The sequence below is a fragment of the Phaethon aethereus genome, assembly GCF_964289735.1.
Source record: "Phaethon aethereus genome assembly, chromosome: 8".
NCBI classification, from domain to species: domain Eukaryota; kingdom Metazoa; phylum Chordata; class Aves; order Phaethontiformes; family Phaethontidae; genus Phaethon; species Phaethon aethereus.
In genome coordinates, this window is record NC_138584.1 from 2878637 (window position 1) to 2900248 (window position 21612).

Consider the following 21612-nt stretch of genomic DNA (forward strand, 5'->3'; position numbering starts at 1 on the left):
AAGTTATATTTGACTTCTAGTGCATCAGAATCTCCGTTACACCTAGTAAGACGACTTGCATGCATAAAGCTAAGTCTGTGCCTAAGCACTCCGTTAAAATTTCCACATTCAAGCTAAACTGACATTTGAAAGAAGACAACCAGAAAATTATGGATTATTGTACTTACCATGAACATTTAGGTTAAAATACTTTTTGGCACTTCCAGCTACGTTTTCCACAATGCAGACGTACCTGCCAGTATCTGTTATTTGGGAATTCAAAATCTAAGAAAAAGAAACAATTCTGTTGTTGAGCTAATATATGAGAACTTACTGTTAAGGCATCGAGTCTTGGTGTCTCCCCAAAGACCCCAAGGTCTTTGGGGCCTGCAAGTCTGCAGGGTTTTTTTGTTTGATTTGGTTTTTTGCTAATGCTTTTGCAGTGTTATGAAGAAGCCAATCTGAGAAACCTTCACCTTCACATCCTTTCAGAATCCGTTAGGCGAATCTGTGCGTCTCAGACCTCCAGAAAAGTCAACATAGTATCTTTCACATTAAATTCATGCAAATTGTATAACAAAACAACTCTTTACAAAATATTTGAAATAAAAATCTTAGTGTTCTATATGGGTTTTATACTTTACGGTATTCTTAGATCATGCTAGGAAAATGGAATTAAGCTCAGCTCTCTAACTGTTTCAACAGTTTCATCCAGTACCATCCACTGATTTCGGGGGGTGGGGTGCATTCTTCAGAATTCACTATTTTCTTTAAATAAAAAAAAGTACTTTTTGCAATAATTAAACTCTGTTAGGGAAACTTGGACAAAATTGACAAGTTGTTCTTCACAAAAAAATCAACATTATTTTAAACCAAGTGATTTCAGTGATGTGGTTCACAGCATGACCCCACAAACATCTAGGCCAGCACAACTGAGGGAACTATACAGGAGTGGGAAGAAGCTAAGGGACAGGGACAAAAACTCCTTAGGTTTGCAGCACCTTGTAAGAAAGAAAAAAAAAAAAATCCAGAATCTCATACTCCGCAAATCTAAACAGTTTTGTCTTTATGGGCAGCTTGTGTTTGCGACGCTAAAAATTGGTTAATCACTAAAAGCTACCTGTAACCTCCTTCCGTTGGACAAAAATATGTGTTTGTCATCTTCTGCTAGGAGGTGGCCATCCTTTTGCCAGGTAATACTTGGAGAAGGGCTGCCACTTGCAACACAGTCCATCACCGAAGCCTTGTCCACAAGCACAGTCACCTCCTCAGGCAGATCACCATCAGCTCCACTGACGGATGGTGGTACTACAAAAGAGCAAAACATGATAAGAACACTATGACTTAGTATTTCCCAGCACTTTTTGTTGTGGTGTTTTTTTTCTTTTTTTTTAAGGTTGCCCAACAATCTTTTAGATGATTTTTTTTTTTATAAGAAGGTAGTCAAATCTTCAGTGAACACAGTGAAAGGTAATAAAATCCCAAGAGTAGTTCAGCTGGAACAAATCAGTGTAACTCAAGGGACTGCAGGAGAACTATACTCATTCACAGCAGCCATAAAGAAGAGGTTGAAAACTCATTTTCCAGTCCATCATGTTCTTTGCTGCCAGAACAAAAGAGGATTTCCAAGGCAGGACCCTGTCTTAACAATAAATTAATATTTTCAGTGGTAGATACAGATATAAAGGCAAAGAAATAAGCATTTCCCAAAGTAAAAACCTTGAGTACATCAACAGACAATGCGAGCAGCATAGGAAAGCTTTCTGTGCAATGTCTGTAAACAGAACATACAAAATGGACTCTGCAGGCATTCAATGGCTGATCTAAATCATCAATTCCCTTATGCCTTTGGGAGTTTTGCAGGTATTTTGGTCATCGTTGTCTAAAATATGTCTAGTAGGTCAAGAATTTTGAACTGGAAACTGGATAGGGAACAAGAGATACCAAGATAAAACCTGGATTTCTACATATACTTTTCTTTCTGGTAAAGTGTGATAAGGGATAAAGCAACTGAGTTCCTATAACGATAACCTGAAAACATCCTGAACTAACAACACTAACGCTATTTTCATGCAATTCTGTATACCTACAAAATTCTAGCACCTTATATAAAAACATTAATTTCATAGTTTACAAATATGCAGAATTTAGACATTTTAAAAACATTAAGTAAACCTAACTATAATGCTTCATTAGTCCGCAGGACTCTTTTTTGGTCATTAAAAAGAAGAAAGAAAGCAGGAAAGCTCACTGAGAACGCGGACGTTGTAATGAATGGAATCCTCTCCGGCTTCGTTTACGGCCACACACATGTATCTGCCGGCATCGTCAGCCTGTGCCCGTGGAATCTGCAACACTCGGCCTCCTGGAAGGAAAAAGCATTCAAGGTTTAAATGCAGCATCAAGCAGTTTCCATCATTTCCACACTGCTTTCCACCAGAGACCTAGAGCAAGCAGATTTATGAATGGTCAGCATTTGTTCTGAATTATAAGTAACTAAAGACTTTTATTTCCTAGCTACTTTTTCTACTGGCAGATACTTGGAATTCAGCGCTGTTCATACTGAAATGTTAGAAAAGAGTAATTAATTCCACAGAAAGGAATAACGTTCTTCAGCAATATGGAGCCAGACATTATTCTTCGATCAAAAATAGAAATATTTCTTAGCAAAGTGACAGAGAACTAACAGACAAAAGGAAATATAACCACAGAATATTCTGGTAAAGCTGTTCCAAACTGAAAAAAATCACTTCTGAAGCTTATAGGTACACACTATTTTTACTTTTCGCTCTATTCCTCATTTAAAGCATAATCACATAAATAGCTTTAAGAAGGAGAGGACATATTAGGAACACATTTTGGGAGTGGCTGTCATTGGTCTCTGAACACATCAGCAACAGGTAGACAAAAAAACCCGTTATTCCCACCACGGCCCTTCTTTACACACGCCATCCAAAACCACCCTCTGCAGGGGAAGGCTCCCTTTGTGTGCCCTCAGCGTTACAAGCACCTCTCTTCCTTTCCCACATGAGGATAAGCAGGAGCTCACGGCCATTTTTCTGCTGGAAACATCATTTCCATGCCTCATTCCCTGATTTAGAGGCTTTTCTAATCCAATTATGATTTTGCCAAAGCAAAACTTGATAAGGAAATAAATCAGGAACACATCAGAGAAAAGGTATCACTGTTGTATTTTATTTTTCAACACATCACATAAAAGTTAAATGGTCACATTCACACCACTTTAGGGACTAGTTTTTAGATGAAAGAAGGAAACAGCTTAATTCCAAGGACTGGAGAGAAACATTTCCAGTCAAGAAAGTCTGAAAAGAACATTAGTGCAGTGTTTTGAAGGGGAAAAGTTTACTACTACACAAATACTAGCACTAACGCCATTTCTTAAGGTCAGAGAGGGACATTTTAATACTCACCTGGTAATATTAGCACTTTATCACTAGAGCTCAGAGGATAGCCATCTTTATACCACGTAAGAACTGGAGGAGGAACAGCATTGGTCTCACAGTACAGTGAAAGGGGGTTGTTGACAATCACATCTTTACTTTCTCCACCTCGTCCGGTATCTACTGTGTTACCGGCTTCCCATTCCTTACGAGGCTTTTGGAAACTAGGAGGAACTACAGCCGAGGAGGGGAAAAATGTTAGAAGTTTACAGCAGAAATAGCTCGTTTTAAGGGCAAGAAATGAAAAGATACTCTAATTGTTAAATAGCAGCAATAAAAATTAAGTGTACTAAATTAAGCCCTCCCCCCAGTTTAGATTAGCCAGGAAAACTCTAGTTCCTTTCATCAGAATGAGCAAATTGAGCAAACTACTGAATATTTTCTGAAGACTAATAAGTAACGGTGTAAGAAGACCCAATAATAAAACACAGAGGTTATTCATCAATAACAATACTTAAATAGTAAGCTATCTGGTTTTACTCAACTTCTAATTTTGTCTAAGTTTTCAGAAACGACTAATGGGTATTTTCTTGTATTTGCACACAGTGTGTAGGCCAAGAGGATGCTTACGTCTGGGGCCTCTAAGCACTACTCAATAAATAAAATATGGCATCCTAGTTTAAGCTGAATTAAAACTTTTACACGTAGTCTAGAGGAAGATCAGAATTACTATGTCATTCCACTAGCTTCAGAAACACTGCTTATGTCACAAAATATGAAAGAAAGACTAATCAAATACTGTATTTCTTGAAGATGAGCAAAATAGATATGGAAAAAAAAAAAAAAAAATCACACAAACCATAAAAGCATTGGATTAGACCAAGCAGGTGTAAAGGATTCAAAATTATGAAGAATTTCAACATCCCAGAACATTAGAAACGAGGCTACAAGAAGAATTTTGTTATCTGAATTCTGTTTACCTTGTATATTTACATCAAATTCCACTTCATCCTCTCCAGCAATGTTGGATGCCAGACAAGTGTAACGACCGGTGTCTGATATTTGAGCCTCCTTAATCTGCAGAGTGCGGCCACTAGCTTGGATAACAACATGATCATCTGGTTTAAGTGGCTGCAATGTAATTTCACATGGAAATTAATACTTGGCAAAACATACACTAGAAAGAGCCATATCTATGGAAAATAATATGACATCATCTCTCTTTTAGTCAAATTCTTGTTGTTTCAAAATCCTTCCTAAGGCAGTAGACTGGGATTAAGAGCATGTTTGGTTTTGGTACTTCCTCTGCTTTGATATCACTACCAACAGAACATCCTTCAATTCTTGTTAATGCGTCCAGCAAGGCCCGCTTTCAATCTACGCAAAGAAGACGCAGATTGCTTAGGACACCAAGCTACTGCGGGTGACCGCTTAGGATGCAGTCCTAAGCCGGGTGCTCCCGGGATGGCAGCCTTGGCCACACGTGGCGCAGCCCAGCTCTCCTCTCATCTGCTCTTCCCTTCCCTCAGACCAAAAGCTTTTCCTCCCTGAGCAAACTTGATCAAGCTCCAAGTTCCTGGAGACAGGTTTCTTTTCACGGTTGTCACTCTGCGTCTTCACCTTTCTGATGTTGGTAGCTGGTCTCCTAAGAGGAAGAGGTTTTACACCACTCCCAACCAAGCTGCTGCTGAAAGGAGCAGTGCCAACCCTGTCAGGCAAGGGCTCTCCTGATATCTGATTAAACCAGGCTCATCCAGTCCTGGAACTCACTAGCCAAGTCGATGAGCTGATGGAAAACCTATATGTGTGAAACTATCGTCTTTCTATGAGGTGAACGACTCCACCTAACTCACCCTACAGCCACACAACCACTCGGATCTGCTGCCCAGCAAGGACATGGGCTGAACATAAAACAGATGCAGCAGCCACGCAGAGATACACAGGGTTAGACGTTACCATCCCTAGAATTTACATCGCACATGACAGTAGAGACCACACTAATACAACCTGTATCTCTCAGGAATGAAAACGGAACAGCCACTGTCCACTTTGGGGACCTCTCAACTCCCCCCAGCATCATTTTTCATTGGCAATACAATCTGCACCCAGGAGACCCTAGAATTGCAGCAGATGCTGCGCATATACACAGTCCCTCCTGCGACTCTGATAAATCCAGGCAGAGCTCGTCCGGCTGCAGAGGTGCAGCAGTCTGCCACATGGTAAGTGCCCTTCCAAGAACAGCTAAAGCAAGAGATTATATCCTCCCTTCTTACAAAAGAGTTGTGCCGTTTCTTTTTTATTTATAGCCAGCCCCCAGCAGACTGCACACCAATATGATTAATCAAGGAATTATTTTTTGGGATGTGGGTTAGTGGGCATGGTGGTGTTGGGTTGACAGCTGGACTCGATGATCTTAGAGGTCCTTTCCAACCTTAATGATTCTGTGATTCTGTGGCATTGCCCTTCCAAACCGCCTCTCCTGCAGACCGACGCTGTTGTGAAGACCATGTGTGGCAGGAACCACGCCTCACTCCCCCTCGGAAAGGATCCAGATGTTTTTGTGGCTGTGTGAGCTCTGCCAGAACCAGGCAGGAGGCTCTCTGCAGCTTCTGCGAGGGCAGCACTTGGAGGAACCAAGCACGGGGCCATTCTGTAACAGGGCCTTTGGGGACTTCACCCAACGGCAAAGGGGCATCTGGTCACACTATGGGATGCTACTGCTCGGCAGGGCCCTCCCCCTCCCCAGTGGCAGGCCCTGGAAACTCCAGCCCTGACGCCTCAGTGGCGCTGCCAAGCACCCAGAAAAAAACAAGGGTGCCAGTTTGTGGAAGTCTGGCCAACAGCGAACGCCCTAGGACGCCCGAGGGGAGATGCTGCCGGCAGGACGGTGGGAAGATGACGTCCTGCCGACTTCAGCAGTGCAAGTGAGCCCGTCTCGCTGCACGAACGTTCATTAATAGTGACAGGGAATACACAGCTGCTTCTGTATGAAATCCACCCAGTAAAAGGAATTAAGTTTGTGACTGGCCTGTCCGTCCTTGTACCAGCTGATGGCAGCAGCAGGAATGGCGTGAGCTTCACACTCCAGGGTAAGGCTGTGGTTTACTTTGATCTTCACTTCTTTAGGGGACAGACCCATCCCTGAGATATCCCCTTTGTTAATGGTGGGTGGAACTGCACAAAAACAAAGGGAGCGAGAGGGACTTTCATGACTTTCTCTCTCATGCAGCATTTCAAAATTAACTGGAGAAAGCAAAAACCTGGATGATAAGCTCAGGGAAAGCAAGTGCATTCCCCCGTAAGCCACCTCTTCCCCATAGCTGAATTTTTATTTATATATACATATACATATATATGTATTTTAATGTATTTTTAGTATATGTATTTTATATAAAAATATATAAAACTGTGTTCAACAGTTTTAGACGTGCAAACCTGACTACAGCCTTACCTAGCTATAGCACTTTATTATGTGTTTGGCTTGAATTCTATAAAGTTCAGTGTACTGAAGTCATTAAAAAGCATTTTAATGGAAACTAATATTCTCAGAAACATGTGTTTGAACTGAAGTCCACACACAGAGTAGCTGGTCAAAACTCAACATTTCCATTCCATTGAAATCCCAGTGTTGCAAAATCTCGTTTCCCTCTGAATCAGAAGGAAAACATAACATTTCAAAATTCTTAAGCTACCCCGCACCCTGGTCACAGAATATCTTTTAAATTATTTTAAATGCTTTCAAAGCATTTTCCATTCTTTTTTCAATGGGAAATTTCAAATTCTCCCTAATGCTTACAGTACCGTAATAACTGGCAGTTATAATGGCATTGAGGGGGGGTGCTTTATGTTGCCACGTAGCCGTACTTCAATAATGAACTCTTTTGTCATCTTCTCATTACTCCGAATCTAACAGGGACTTATTAGGGACTTAGTGTAATTAAAATAACAGCACGGCTACTGTGAGGGAGCAAATCAAACTCCAGACTAGGAAATAAAAAAATAAAAAAAGATGAAAAATCATGCTTGTCTGAGCCTATAATGAAGAGTTTGAGCATTAAAATGGAGTATTAGGCACAGATGTTCAAAGGACAATGTGCTGACAGGAAGGCTCGAATGGGAAAGCTTTTGTGCATATGGTATTTTATGGAAGGATATAAAAATAGTATCCTCCTGTTTTACCTTACTCAAGAAAGTTTCCCATTAGATGTTACGGGTCCCCTCCCCTCCTTTTTTCTAAAATAGTTTCTTTGCTCACGAGATTCTCTGCTCACATCTCCCATTGTGCTGCACAATGATTTGAAAATCATTACCAAAAAAGCATTTCAGAAGAAATGGAGTTCAATGTTTCTTAAATGTCTTCCCCTGGGTGCTACAAAGATTTTTAGCTCAACAGCAGCATTTGTAAGGGATACAACAGCAAACTTTTCTAGTGTCTTTCTTCAAGCAATGCCATGAGCTACCGCAGAAGTTTGATAAAGAAAGCTACTAACAGAAATCCTTGTATTCACCAGGATGGGTAACACTGCAAAGGGGAAAAAATAGAAGCATGCAAAAAAAAAAAAAAAAAAGGAAAAAAAAAAAAAAAGAGAAGTATTTCCATACTGTAGACTTTCACTTCATAGTGTTTCAAAGTTTCTCCAGCCTCATTTGTGGCTATACAGGTATATCTTCCAGCGTTGTCCTCCTGTGCATTTAGAATCTGCAGGGTTCGGCCACCTGTCAAAAGACATAATTTTTTAATGGCATAAATAAGTTATACTCTAGCTTCCCAATTATTTAAATAGTTTCTGCAGCATATTTCCAACACTTTGGTCCAAATTCTGCCCTTAGATGAGCATGAAAATCTGATTGCTTATCACCACTTATCCTGTGCAATAAATGAGTGCATAATTTGCAGGCCAGCTTTGGATCACAACTCCTGTTGCTTACAGATTCATGGAAAATTTGTTAACATAGTTCTGTACAAGAAATTTCTTGAAGATTTTAGGTAGGAGAAAGTGATGTGGGGTTCTGCACTTCATTCACAGTAAAAGGGAAAGGAGGCATAACCAGTAAGATTAAGCAAAAAGAGTCTATTCACACACAGGGAAGAGACTCTGAACTCCCTCTAGAGAATGGACAGAAGCAACAGCCACAATGTGAGAAGAAGTGTGAAGATGAATGAATCGGTGGGATTTAGGACTTCAGGTGGCCTCCACAAATACTGACATCCATCAATTTCCTTCCCATAGTATCCTGTTTATTTATGATTGGTATTGCCTGCACTCTCAAGAGATGATTAACTATTTAATTTGGCCGCAGCTCTTTCCAGACTGCATTCCTTGAAGCTGCCCCTCCATGTAGTAATTCAATTCCTCACTATCAATATCGACTCTTCCTCTGAACACGTGTTAACTGCAAACTTGTTCCTGCTTTCGGCCTCCATAGATGTGGTAGGTAAGCATCACTCCACAAATAAAAATGGCAAACCACTAATAACCTGGGAAAATGCCACCTCATTCTTCTTACTACTGTTGTTTCTTATATATCTCTGCATCTAATTTCCAGACTTAATTTCAAGTTATTTACATTCGTTATTAACTCCAATGAACCTGTTTTCCATAGTTTAGCTTTATGAGAAAAAAGGATAAATACCTGCATACAAATAAAATACATCATCAGTTAAGTGTGAAGCACTTAAAAATATTGTCATGGGAAGTGCTGCAAAAGTACAAACATTGCACTTAACAGAAATATATCCTTTGTTTTTTAAAAAAAAAAAACAAAACAGGAAACTAAACAATAAAAGAATAAAGTGTTATTTCTCAATAACAACGAAAAATTTACCTGGCAAAATGCGGATATTTCTGTTTGATTCTAAAGGATTCCCATCCTTCAGCCAGGTGATCATAGCTGGAGGATACGAGTAAGCCTCACAAACCAGCGATGTGGGGCTGTTGAGGATAACAGTGACATCTTCTGCATTTCCATGGCCATCTGCACCCACAATGGTTGGAGACACTACAAACAACAAAAGCATTAACCAGAGGCAGGACCTCTAAGAAAAGCCAATTTTCTGTTCCCCGTTCAATCTAGGAATCTGGTTGCAGCCTTAAATAGCTGGGAGGCATTCCTGCGAGGCGCACTGAAACCCAGAACCAGACAACATTCATCTGGTTTTACGTTTTGTCCTAAAGTCAACGGTCATCCCGTGTCGGTGGAATCCATCCACCCTTAGCCTTGGTCAAACGCGGGTCACCAGGAAGCCAGCCACCACTTCTTGCGCAGCAGCTGGCAGACTCGCTGCTCAACGATCCTGTGAGCAGCAGTCTGGTAGGAGGTACAAGCCTAGGAAATGAGGATGTCGAAAACAAACTCGCCATTGTTTGCATTGGGTTATGCAATAACCGTCATGAAAAAAAGCAAAGTGCAGATGGTTTCAGCTTTTAAGAAGAGATCACAATCTGAAGTGCTCTTCAGATACTCCTTCCTTGAATCACAATAAGCAAATGTACTGTCCTGCTCATTCTACACAGACAACATCCTGGTATAGCTCCGCATTTTCTAGTTCTATATTGTCTAAAGCACAGATCTGTTGTTTCTGTTGAACTATTATTATTTATCAGTTATTAAGCTATGAAATTTTAATCGTAGCCAGGCAAGTTAAGTACTACTGTAATTAAAGTACTACAAAATTCCAGTGTGATTATCTGTTTTTTCCGGGGATGAATATTTTCTCTGTGAGAGCCAGCCCAGCTGTCTTACCGAGTACATTAAGACTGTAACTTTTGCTCTTATCTCCAGCTGCATTGGATGCAACACATGTGTATCTCCCTGTGTCAGTGACTTGGGCATTGGTGATTTGCAGAAAACGCTCATTGGACAGAAACTTGTGATCTTCATCCTCAGTTAAAGATTTCCCATCCTTTATCCAGGTGATCTGTGGTACAGGGTTCCCTTAACGGAGTGAAGAAAATTGCAAATATTAGTTGTTGCATAGCCTCTGGGATATGCCAAGATTTCTGAAAAACAGAAAAATACAGTTTCAGATGCCCTTTAAAAATACATCCTTTAGGGAGACGTTTTGGAACATGTATTCTAAAGTCTTCAAATCTCCTGAAGCAATATACGCCTCATCGTAAACTCCACAGGCCTTTAGAAAAGAAATATCACAGCAACTATCCTCTTGGTTACCTTTTAGACAACATTTATAAGAAGGAGTACTTAGTCCTACTATAATAATACATGGTTAAATCTGAAAATTAAAAAGTCCACTGAACTGAAAATTTCATTAAGTACATGGTGCTCAAAACCAATGATGATCAACATCATGGGTTTGATCAGTAAATATAAGTAATACTGTATACTTTTACCTATCACTTCACATGTTAGGGTAACTCTGTGCTTCTCTTTCACTTTCACATCTTCCAGTTTATTTTCACCCACAATCCCTGGAGGCACTGCAAACAGACAAGACGACAACATCAGCAAGTATTACTTACAACCAATTTAAATACAATAAAGGCACACTCAGGCTATGTTTCGGCATGTGCTTCCTTTAATCACATCAATCTCTGAACAGCTCTGATCTGCCAGAAACAGGTTCAGATGTGAGACAGTGTAGAGCTAACCTGCCTGGACAACAGATATGCCCGCTGTTCTGCACGCCTTAACCATAGAAGTCCACAAAAGGACAAGAGAGGACCCCAGACCCATAAAGTACTCACCTCATCTTCAAAGCTAGAGAGATACTCAGGGTGCTGAGTAGTATGGTCTGTAGGGCAATGGTGATGACCACTTGTCAGTGGGGCCAGGTTTCATTTTATGCACCAGCAGGCTTTCTAAGTTTGTAAACAAGTTCTATCACCCATATTAAGCAGCAAGCGATTTATTTGTTCAAAACCATGTGCTTAAGTTTAAGAGTTGTTTGTTTTCCAACAGTAATTGAAAGCGTCTATCTAGAACTCTAGGGAAAGAACTGATTTATTAAAAGAAGAGTCAGGTTGTCTATTCCCATACCATGTGGGGTTTTTTGTCCTTACCAGAATGCTCAAAGCAGTGCAATAGATTACCAACAAGTGGATGTTGTGTAAAGGCATTACATGTGTTTTAAGCAAATACAGCCAATTCCACACAGGCAGATGAACAAACTACGTACGTCTAGAGGCATCTTGCTGTGGTACAAACTATGTTTCTCTAGGGAAACAGAAGACAAAACCATACTCTTAAAATACCTATCCACACCCCAAATGGCTAACCCAATACAAGGGAACTCTTACTGTATGGCTGTATATAACAAGTCGCTCAATGACTTGTTTCCAGATAATCCTGGTCAACAGGACTACACAGACTAATGCGCTATTGGATGAGGGAGGCCAGATTATGAAGTGTTGGCGAGTAGCTGTGGTGGTGAAGAGCTCTGACCAACTATTTCTTTCAAAGTGAAGGCTTTTGTAGATTCAGGCCAAAAGAAAATGGCAGTACGAATCAAAGTAGGCATGGAATACAACTGGTTGAAAAGGAGGCCTGTAGTTGTAAGAAAACAAGCCCAATGTCCAAGAGATTTTGGGAAGTTTTGTAACAAAAATGTCGGACTAGGGAGCCAGGTACTATGCTGTAATAATTCTACAAAATGCAAACTTCAGCCTAGAGAGGAGACCTAAAGGTGGGAGAATTAAAATATATTTAGCAGCTTATTTGTGATCTACCACTAAGTTGGAAGCAAAAGTTTTATAAAAATAAGAATCATGGTAACATGCAGATTTTATTGCCAACAGAGAAAAATAATGTTACACCAGACTTTTTGATCCTAACGAAGGGTACAAACTAGAGTGAAGAAGGAAAAAAAAAAATTGAAAGATGTTTGCATCTCACTTGACTGCAATGGCAAAGATACTACTTCAGCATGGCTAAAAGTTGGCCTCTGAACAGGACACGTGGCCAGATGCGGGTTCGTAGAATTTCGCATGCAGGAAGACGTGGCCCGTACTGGCACTCTCACCAACTTCTGATGCAGTTATGATCAAATTCCCTGCTGTGACTGTACAAGCAATGCAAAACAGACTTTTGTATGGGTTCTAGTGCCCAAGTATGATGAGACAAAGACATCAAGTAGTGAAGGAATTAGGTGGGGGAAAATATAACCTAAAATCGTAAAGTTCAGGGCTTCTAAGTCAGGCCAAAAGTTACTATTCATAAACAAGCAGAGCAACTCATCGCTTTGGCCCCAAAATAACACAGTAAGATGTCAACACATATTAATTTTGAAAATATGACAAAGCCACACCAAACTTTTTGCTAATATATAAATATAATGCTTATTACACCAAGCTCTCCATGCAAACTGGCCTGCCTGTTGTACCTCCTACACCAGTTTAGAGAAACGCTGGGATGTCTCTGCACGGTTCCTATTTGCAGTGAGATGGTGAATATATGCTGTTGCTATCAGGCCACATTCCAGTAACTTTCCTCTAGAAAGACAAAGAAATTACAGGGGGGAGGGAAGAGAAGACTGAACAATGGAATTTTCCACTTAGCCCACTTGAAATCAGCTTCACTGAGCATTTTTCTTCAAGGAAAACAAAGCCTATGCAAGAGAGATTTCCAGAACCCTCATGAACACGCTGCTACTAAAAGCCTCCAAAGAAAACACTAAAACAATGAATGCTTTTCAGTGTTTATCCATCTCTTCCATTCTACCAGACTTACACTTCCATGAGCTCATCAAATAAACATGAACGGACATGAATGTGAGTTATCATTTACAGGCTGCATGAGCCCAAGTCAGCTGAAGGCAAGGGAAGCTGGTAGTGCTCAGCACTTTAGAGAAAAGAAACTCATAGGAAAATTATATACAGTAATGCTGTAAGACAACCTGCATCAGGCCTGATAATTATTAATAAAAATAACAAATCGTTACTAAACCAAAAAGCAGTATTTCCTGGGAAAAACACCATTAAAAAAAAAAAAAAGTAATGTGGCAAAACTACATATTAAGGGTTCCAAATAGCCATCTAAAGAGCCTGCTGTACTAGTCCTCGTCTAAATAAGTTATGCTGCCACACTTGGTTTGTATGCTTTGCAGTACCAAAGGCTCTACTGACTAAAGGTTTCCACTGAATGAGAGATCTCTACTTTGCAAAAACAATTCCAGCTGCGGTGTTTGATTTCACTGTTGCTCTTGGCTTTGCCTTCACATCTTTGTTGCAACAGATTATTACCATCATGCCACTCAGATATATATATATTCTACCCACTGCTGCACAATTTTTAATTCAGGAGTATTATTATATGGGGTTGCACCTTTCTGCATTTGAGCATCAGATGCAACAGGTTCACATGGATTTCATATGGTTACCTGGGACCGTAGTTTTCTTTTGATTTAAGCAGCTTAAACTCAGGCTGGTGCCAAAAGAAATAGCATTATTCCCCTGACCACTCACTCTTGTCCTCTTCCTCTCACCAATACTGGCATTTATAGGCTGCGTGGTGAGCCAGTAGGGAACCGATCCGGCTGAAAACTAACCTGAGCAGGAAAACACAAACCCCCCACCTTTTCAGATCACCTAACAACTGATTCACCTTGTTCATCATGCCCAAGCGAGAGTGAAGCTATGAGCAGCAAGAAAGAGAAGAGAGGATGGGAGTCTGGCTGTCGGCATCCCCCAGACTGCTATCCAACTGCAATAACAACATAACTGAAGCAAGTTATGTTGATGCAGTCCCTTTTCAGAAAAAAAACCCAAACAAACCACAAAACACAAGTAGACGTCAGTTATTCCAAATTATGCCTGAAGAATCTTAATTTTAAAAGCCAAACAAACAGCAAATTCACAGTAACTTCTGTGCACTAACTAATAGTAGTAACTTCTCTTTAAAACCCGATTTTCTGATCATGTTATCAAATGCCCTTTTTTTTTTTTGCCTAAGGACATATGTTTTGTCAGCATAGTTTTTAAAACACCAGCAAACTATACAGCAGACTCCCTTATCTTCTTCTACTGTAACAAAAATTATCATGTGCTTACCCAGAACAGAAAGGTGAAAATCCTTCCTCACTTCTCCTGCAGCATTGGTCACTACGCAAGTATACTGACCTTCATCTGCTACACTCGTGTGTGTCAAACGGAGCGTTCTGCCCCCTGAGGAGAAAGCCAAAAAACATACAGACATTGAAGTCCTGCTCCAATCAATACGCTCCCAAATTGCCTGTGCTAACTCTTGGGGTTTTTTTTTCACATTTTGGTTGAATTCACAGCTGTAAATTTTGTTAGTATGGTCGATTTTTTTCATATGCTTTGTTTTGCTGAACAGTAAGGGAAAGCGACTGGCCTTACTCCTGCTCCATCATTTCTGTATGTCTGCTCAGGCCCTCGGCTCCTCAGTGCTTTTAGATCTGTGTTTAATTTTGATCGTGCTATACTTTCTAGTCTGTAACCTCCAAACTACCCTGACACTTCCCTTTTCTTTCCTCCAGAAATTACATGTAAGTGAACTTTGAGGCATTCAGACGTTTTTCAGAGCATTTCTGGAGGAAGACAAAGACCAACCAGAACAATCACTGAAAACTTCGAGACACATCTGCAGAGTTCGCGCAGGGAAAATCGAACCTGCTCCACAGAGGTCACTCACACCACACGCAGCGGGACAGCGTGGATGTAATTCCCTGATCAGTGCAGACACTGCGGATGTGGCAGGAACACCATGTTGGCAATATGCAGGATTTGTGCACCTACTTCTGTGCAGGAAATTTGGACAGAATACAGTGTCTCAGACAGCAGGACTTTTCTTCACATGAACTTTGCTATACTGGGAATCAAGATGATGATCCAGGAAAGATAATAAAGCCACATCAGGGAGGCGAGGGTAACACATAAAACACAGAAGTTTATTCTTATAAACACATACAAACACCCCATAAAGGTATTTTCACATGTACAGATAAGGAATAAAATTTCACTCCTCTCTTTTAGCATTTGTATTAATTGTGCCATCAATAGTAACAACTGGTGACAACAGTACTGGTTTACACATAATGTTTTAAATAACGTACTTCTCCTAACACGACAGCAGAGCAGTTTTCAGAACACCTTGCACAGGCATGCTAGTTTAAAAGGAAGAAGATTTGCAATTATGTTTGACCAGAGCACCAAGAATATCCCTGCTTTGCTCTAGCAGAATAATTTCTCTTTGCTTCCTTCTCGGCAGAGGAACAGCAAAACAAACATCAGTGAGCGTTTAAGCGTGAAACAAATGTGGTGGCCACCCTTCAGCCTTTTCCAGTTTCTCATTGTGGTGGCCACCCTTCAGCCTTTTCCAGTTTCTCATTAGCAGCTCTCACATTAGCAATCATTACCACACAGTACATCACGTCTGAACTGTGCGTGTCCTGCCTGCAGCTACCCCACAGGGTCTCATTATTGGCATATAGCCCAGAAATTTATGTTCTTGGTCATGTGCTTTGAAGGAAGAAACTGGTGACCTGCCTGATGGATGTGCCCACGGAATCCTACCTGCCGGAGGGAGTACTGTGAGACTGAGGAAGGCTCAGTTCTTCCAGACTCATGTCACCCTGATCGCTTCGCCCATTCCTATCCTGAACAAAGACATATAGGCAGCAAAACGGAACAGGTATCTGCCTGCAGGAGCCTGCAACCTCCTATGGTATCCCATGCTCGCACACCCAAGGCTCCAGTGCCGAGGCAGGATACAGTTCTCTACATTGAGCTAAAACTTAATAAAAGCTTTTCTCCTTCCTAAAGCTAGTTTGCAGCTTAATGCATGCTCAGCAAGGAAAGCATTTTTTTCTATAGGATGTAGGAAGAACCATTAAAAGGATCTGTAGGAAGCACCACCACAAGGAAACATCAGCGTAGCATCTGAATTAACAGCTTCGAAGTTGCCAGCAGTGTGTCCACACATTTAAATCATCTGCAATGCCAAGTATGTTTTCAATCAACAGAACCAAGATCTTGCTTTGGGAAAGTATTTTACCTCTTAAATTACTTGAAGAGGGGGATTTTTTTGTTGTTGTTTTTGTTTTTTTTTTTACAGCTGCTCAAGCAGAAATAAAGTTCCAAATGCCATGTTGGATACAGTTTACTACCACAATGTGTAGTCTTCTAAAGAACTGCACAAAGTTTGCTGGAAAACAAAACACTGAGTTCTGGCCTCTTTCCCCACTCCCACTGCAGCTAACATTCAGAGACAATAAACATCTTTTTGTCTTTCACCCTTCCTGACTCTGCAATCCGGGTGGTGATATTAGTGTGGGTGTAGAAATCAACAGACAGAACAGAAACAATCAAGCCCAGAAGTAATTATTTTTGTTGATGGCAACTTCAGGCAAAAAGGAATGCATACCAACTCAGATAGTCAGATTTACACCGAATAATCATACACCCACCCCTTTTCCCATGTGCCAGAAGTAAAAATGGGAAAGCAGAAAACAGGACTACCTGTTAAAAGCTACACGAATGAAAAAAATCCTGAAAAATTCCAGCTTCAAATCCAGTCTTAGCTGAGCTTCTAAACACCTTCCAGTTCTTTTACCTGTCTGATAGTTTTCTTGTGTTCATGCTGTAGGATGGCTTGGCTTTATATGGTGGCTGTGTCAGAGTATTAGAAACTTCATCAAAACGTATTTTCATGAGATTTCTAGCTATGAGTGGCAAACCCACGATCATAGAAACATCTCAGTTGTTGTCTATACATCTCAATTGTAACCAGATACTTTATTACTTCTACACACTCCACAAAGCTGATCCCCAGCCCATGAAGTCAACACAAAAACATCTTGCCTGCTTGGTGCGCATTTTCCGTTTGTAATCCCAAAGGACGTCTTTGACTGATCACCTAATTCCAGCTTTTATTAGATGACATTCTGAAGATCAGATTCAGTTATCTCCAAGGCCAGTAAATATTTACACGCATTAATTTCTGAGGCTCATGGATGGGTTTCCCTTTGTTTTTATATACAGACCCACAGAAATGAAAGATGTGTTTTGTTAATTGTCATACGTATTCATTCTCTCAAAGATTTTTCATCTTTAAAGGGTAAAATAACTGTGAAGAGGAAGAGGTGGAGAAAACTAATTGAATGAGAGAGCTGATGCAGTATACGTATTGGCACTGACAAGCAAGATGTTACCATCTGACATATTTCTGGAAATAAGCATTAGACTAACACACACTACCAGCCAGAATAACGGCTTATTCCATGTCACAGACCAAATAGTTCCACAGCTTTGGCCCGTACACATAAAGTTTGGGAGCAACTTTAAAAGTTTACATTAGCTATTCACCAGGCACTCCAGCCAATCTGTCCCCATTGACTGAAAAGCTTGGCACTGAATAACAGTTTCTGTTCTCTCCTTGTCTTTACAGGTGATTAAACCAAACCTTCTTTCATGTGAAATACCTGCACTATAGAGACAGAAAGCCCTTCACCCCCTTCCCCTCCCGCTCTTTTTTTCCCCCCCAAATAACTACAGCTTTTGTACCTGAGAGGATTCGCACTGAGTTGTTCAAAGTGACAGGCCATCCGTTCTTGAGCCATGTTATTGATGGCAAGGGAATTCCTGAAGCTTCACAAACCAGAGAGATGGGATTCTTCTCCACAATGCTGATGTTTGCAGGCATCTGCAGGTCACCAGCAATACTTGGAGGAACTACAGAACAAGGGTAAAGAAAAGCCATACTTCAGAACAAATAAAAATTAAAACGTTCTGTCATCCAAATAATAATTCACTGAAGATAAGCTTGGCAAGTGAAGAGCTACAAAACCGAGACATTTAATACTATACATTAATGACAATTTCCTACTGTTCAACTGCATGGAAATATTAAAATTAAATTCTATCAGTTGTATTATCTTTATTTTATAGCTTAAGATCCCAAGCGAATAACAGTTTATAGTAGTTCTGTCCATTCTATGCTGATTGTAATTTCTGGTATCTAATGAAACAGTAGGGAAAATTCTAACACAGAATTACATGCTTTTTCTAATAGAAAGAACAACTCCCTATTAAAATAACTCCACAGATTTATTTTTTGCTTTTCTTACCTAGGGATAAGAATATTTCCACTTTGGAAGCCTTTCTGCAGTTCTACCATTCATACTTTAGAACATAAAGCCTGGGGTCAAGAATTGACCAACATCCTCCAGCACTCTGAGCAGCTTGAGGAGGTTTAAAGTTTCTTTTTACTACTCAGAAGTTTGATAATACAGTACAGCAAACATTCAAAAAAAAAAAAACCCAACTAAAATAAAACTGGTAAATAATTTAGGCCTCTCATTTTCAATAAGAATTCCTGTGATTACTTTCAGTAAATCTTTAATATTCAGTGTTCAATGGAGCGTAAAAGATCACATCTAAAAGAATTACAGTGGCTATAAGATAATGGGATGTTCTGATCAATTCCATCAACTCAAATTATAGAGATGAATTATAGTTGGAGGTACCATCTTCAAATTCTTCTGATTTTGCAAAATGAGAGAACCTGATAATTAGGTACTTGAGATACTGGCTATCCTCAGGTAACTGTCCTCTGGTAGCGGCCACTAGCAGGGTGTTCTCGGTTAAACCCGGATTTCTATCTCCCACAAGAGTATTTCCCACCATGACACTCACCCCAGTATTGAATAAAATTATATCGTATCATGGTTTTCGCCCTCTCGGGAGATGGAGCAACTGGGGGCTGATATTAACAGAGACAGAGGTAAGATTTTAAAATATTCAGGAGTTATAAAATTGGATTTGGATTTTTCTTTTGTAACACTGCAATTAAATCTGCACCACATGTAACGCCTGCAATAGATACAGGTGGTACATTTAGCCACACAACTATGTCTTAGATGTCCTTTGATGAACTTAAAGGTCTAATTTGTTTCCGTTACGTCTGCCTCATTTTGCACCTACTCACCATGAACATTTAAATCGTATTTTCTATCAGACAGCCCTGCCACGTTGGCAGCGACACAGACATAGCGGCCTGTGTCTGACACCTGGGCATTTTTCAGTTGAAGCAAGCGGCCCTCATGAAGTATCGCTACATCCCCTCCATTGACCAGCGGACGTCCATCCTTCATCCACGTTATTGCTGGTTCTGGAATGCCGTGTACCTTGCACTCCAAGGAAATTTCATTCCCTTGGGTGACGACAACTTCCGATGGGTGGCTCCCGCTGTTTAATATAGTCGGTCGAACTATGAAAGAAAAAGAAACACAGTTCAGAAATCAACTGAAAGCTACACTTCAGGATCTCCACCTTGTTCTGAACAGAACAGCAATCAGGTTTGCCAGATCAGCATTTTCATCAAGACCAGTTACTGTGGGTTACTGCTGACAAATCAGTTAGGGGCATTCTGCAATTCATAGCATTTTCCACAGGGCTGAGAAAAGACAAATAACCTCCTCTCTTCCCACTCCATAGAGTAAACATGTTTTTTAAAATGTAACTTACAGGTAATTTTTAAAATGCAAACAGGAAAAAAAATTAAATTGAAAAAAGACTGCCTCAAATGCTTAGAATAGTTGTCAATCCCTACAGATTTTCGAGGGATTTTTCTTTCATGGGATTGTTTAAAAATACCTTTTATACCTGACTGAAATACAGAATTTGCAGTAAAACTGGAAAAATCTAAGTTTAATTAGTTGCCATCACTACTACAGTGTGGTGACAAGAAGCATTACAGTAATGTTACACTAAAGGGGTTACATCCTCATAATCATCTGTGGTCAAATGCACTTTCAGCAGGTATATGCAACATCTTATCAAGCTCCGAATCCAAGGTGTGAAAATTTTAATTACTTAACATTCTCCTCAGAGTGCCCTGAAATTGTCTATAGCTAGACGTTACTCTCTGAAAATCCTGCGCCTGTACTGATAATATTTTCGTAGCATAACTCTACTTCAGAACTGGGAAACTATAGAATTGTTCATGGTAACTTACTGTACACTTGCAAACTGTATTCTTTCTTTGTGCTTCCAGCTACATTTGAAGCAATACAAACATAAGATGCAGCATCAGACTTTTCAGCAATTGAAATCTGTAGCTGTCTGCCGCCAGATAATATCCGCACCCTTCCGGGAAGGTCAGGCACCAGCGGAGAGCCTGCAAGAGACATTCTTTCAGATAAAAACTGAGAAAGCGGTAATGAGCTTGCTCAGGTGCTGTAAAGTCCCCTGGCTCATTTAAAAATCACTGAGCTGCACAATTATCCATTTTAGAGCTGCTCTGTCAGAGTTATCCTGAACATCAGAAACTTCATGCAAGCAGATTCTGAGGGCTTCCCATATTAACTGCTGACTTCACAACATATACCAGCCTGAGCTAAAGCACAGTAACTCTCACCACACTCCCCTCCACCCAGAAAGTCTTGGACACTTCTACTGAGAAGCAAATTCAACATTTTCAGTAAAATCCGACTCATTGTCCAGTATATAATCGTCTCACCCGGCGCAGCCGGTGCAGTACATCGCAGAAACATGTAATTTAGTCTGCACAGCCGGACCGTCTGCGTATCGTGTGTCACACAGCGCACGCGTATAAACTTCCTTGGCGGAAGCGTGACAGCAAAATAATACTGCATTCTCTGAGCAGAATTTTCAATCTTGGAGACCTCAGGTTAGGAAACTATCTTCATCTTTACAGACCACAGGGAGACTTTGTGACAGAAAGAATACATCTGCCACTGATAATTCTTACAAGCTGAATTTTCATTTCCCACTTGTGCATTTAAAAACCTCTCTATGGACAAGTGCACCAAATGTCAAAAGTAGTGAAAAATCTCGCTTTCAAGTAACATGCAAAATTGCACTGCTTTCTAGACTTTCCAACAGGTTCAAGTTTCCTTTCTGCCATTTAAGTGTATATACTTTAGCCCTGCAGTACATTATTAGAATGTCACACGATACCTTTTTGGCTTCCAGGAGACAGGGTTTAAAAAGAACGTGATAAACTTCATTTTCTCTGAAAACTTTATGCATTAGAAAAAAGTGTTTTGTAATTAAAATCTGCTCTTTCCACAAGCCAAAATTAATTAAGGCAGGCACATACCACACTGAATTGTGCTGTCTAGAAAGACACAGATGAATAGGTAAGATTGATTAATAACACAAGGATTACCATACTGGAAGAGTTCAACACCTTACTTTGTCTAATATTCTGTCTCCAACAGTGTCCATGCTGAAAAGAAGGTGCTAAAAATACCTGCTTTTGTCTCCTGCTTCATAAGAAGGTGTTTGTCATT

At 40.3% G+C, this 21612-nt stretch overlaps 1 protein-coding gene across 1 annotated transcript in view; it reads right to left on the reverse strand.

Moving 5' to 3' along the window:
- HMCN1 (hemicentin 1) overlaps positions 1-21612 on the reverse strand; it is a gene marked incomplete at its 3' end in the record, with an annotated part of 205695 nt that overhangs the window by 53428 nt on the left and 130655 nt on the right. The window contains exons 44-57 of the mRNA XM_082003017.1: positions 20313-20474; positions 19284-19565; positions 17861-18028; positions 14387-14500; positions 10733-10819; positions 10125-10316; positions 9207-9380; positions 7983-8096; positions 6409-6554; positions 4361-4511; positions 3411-3614; positions 2231-2344; positions 1100-1287; positions 168-264 (exon numbers count right to left, since the gene is read on the reverse strand). Coding sequence (XP_081859143.1) covers positions 168-264; positions 1100-1287; positions 2231-2344; positions 3411-3614; positions 4361-4511; positions 6409-6554; positions 7983-8096; positions 9207-9380; positions 10125-10316; positions 10733-10819; positions 14387-14500; positions 17861-18028; positions 19284-19565; positions 20313-20474 — 2193 coding nt within the window. The remainder of the gene's footprint in view (positions 1-167; positions 265-1099; positions 1288-2230; positions 2345-3410; positions 3615-4360; positions 4512-6408; positions 6555-7982; positions 8097-9206; positions 9381-10124; positions 10317-10732; positions 10820-14386; positions 14501-17860; positions 18029-19283; positions 19566-20312; positions 20475-21612) is intronic.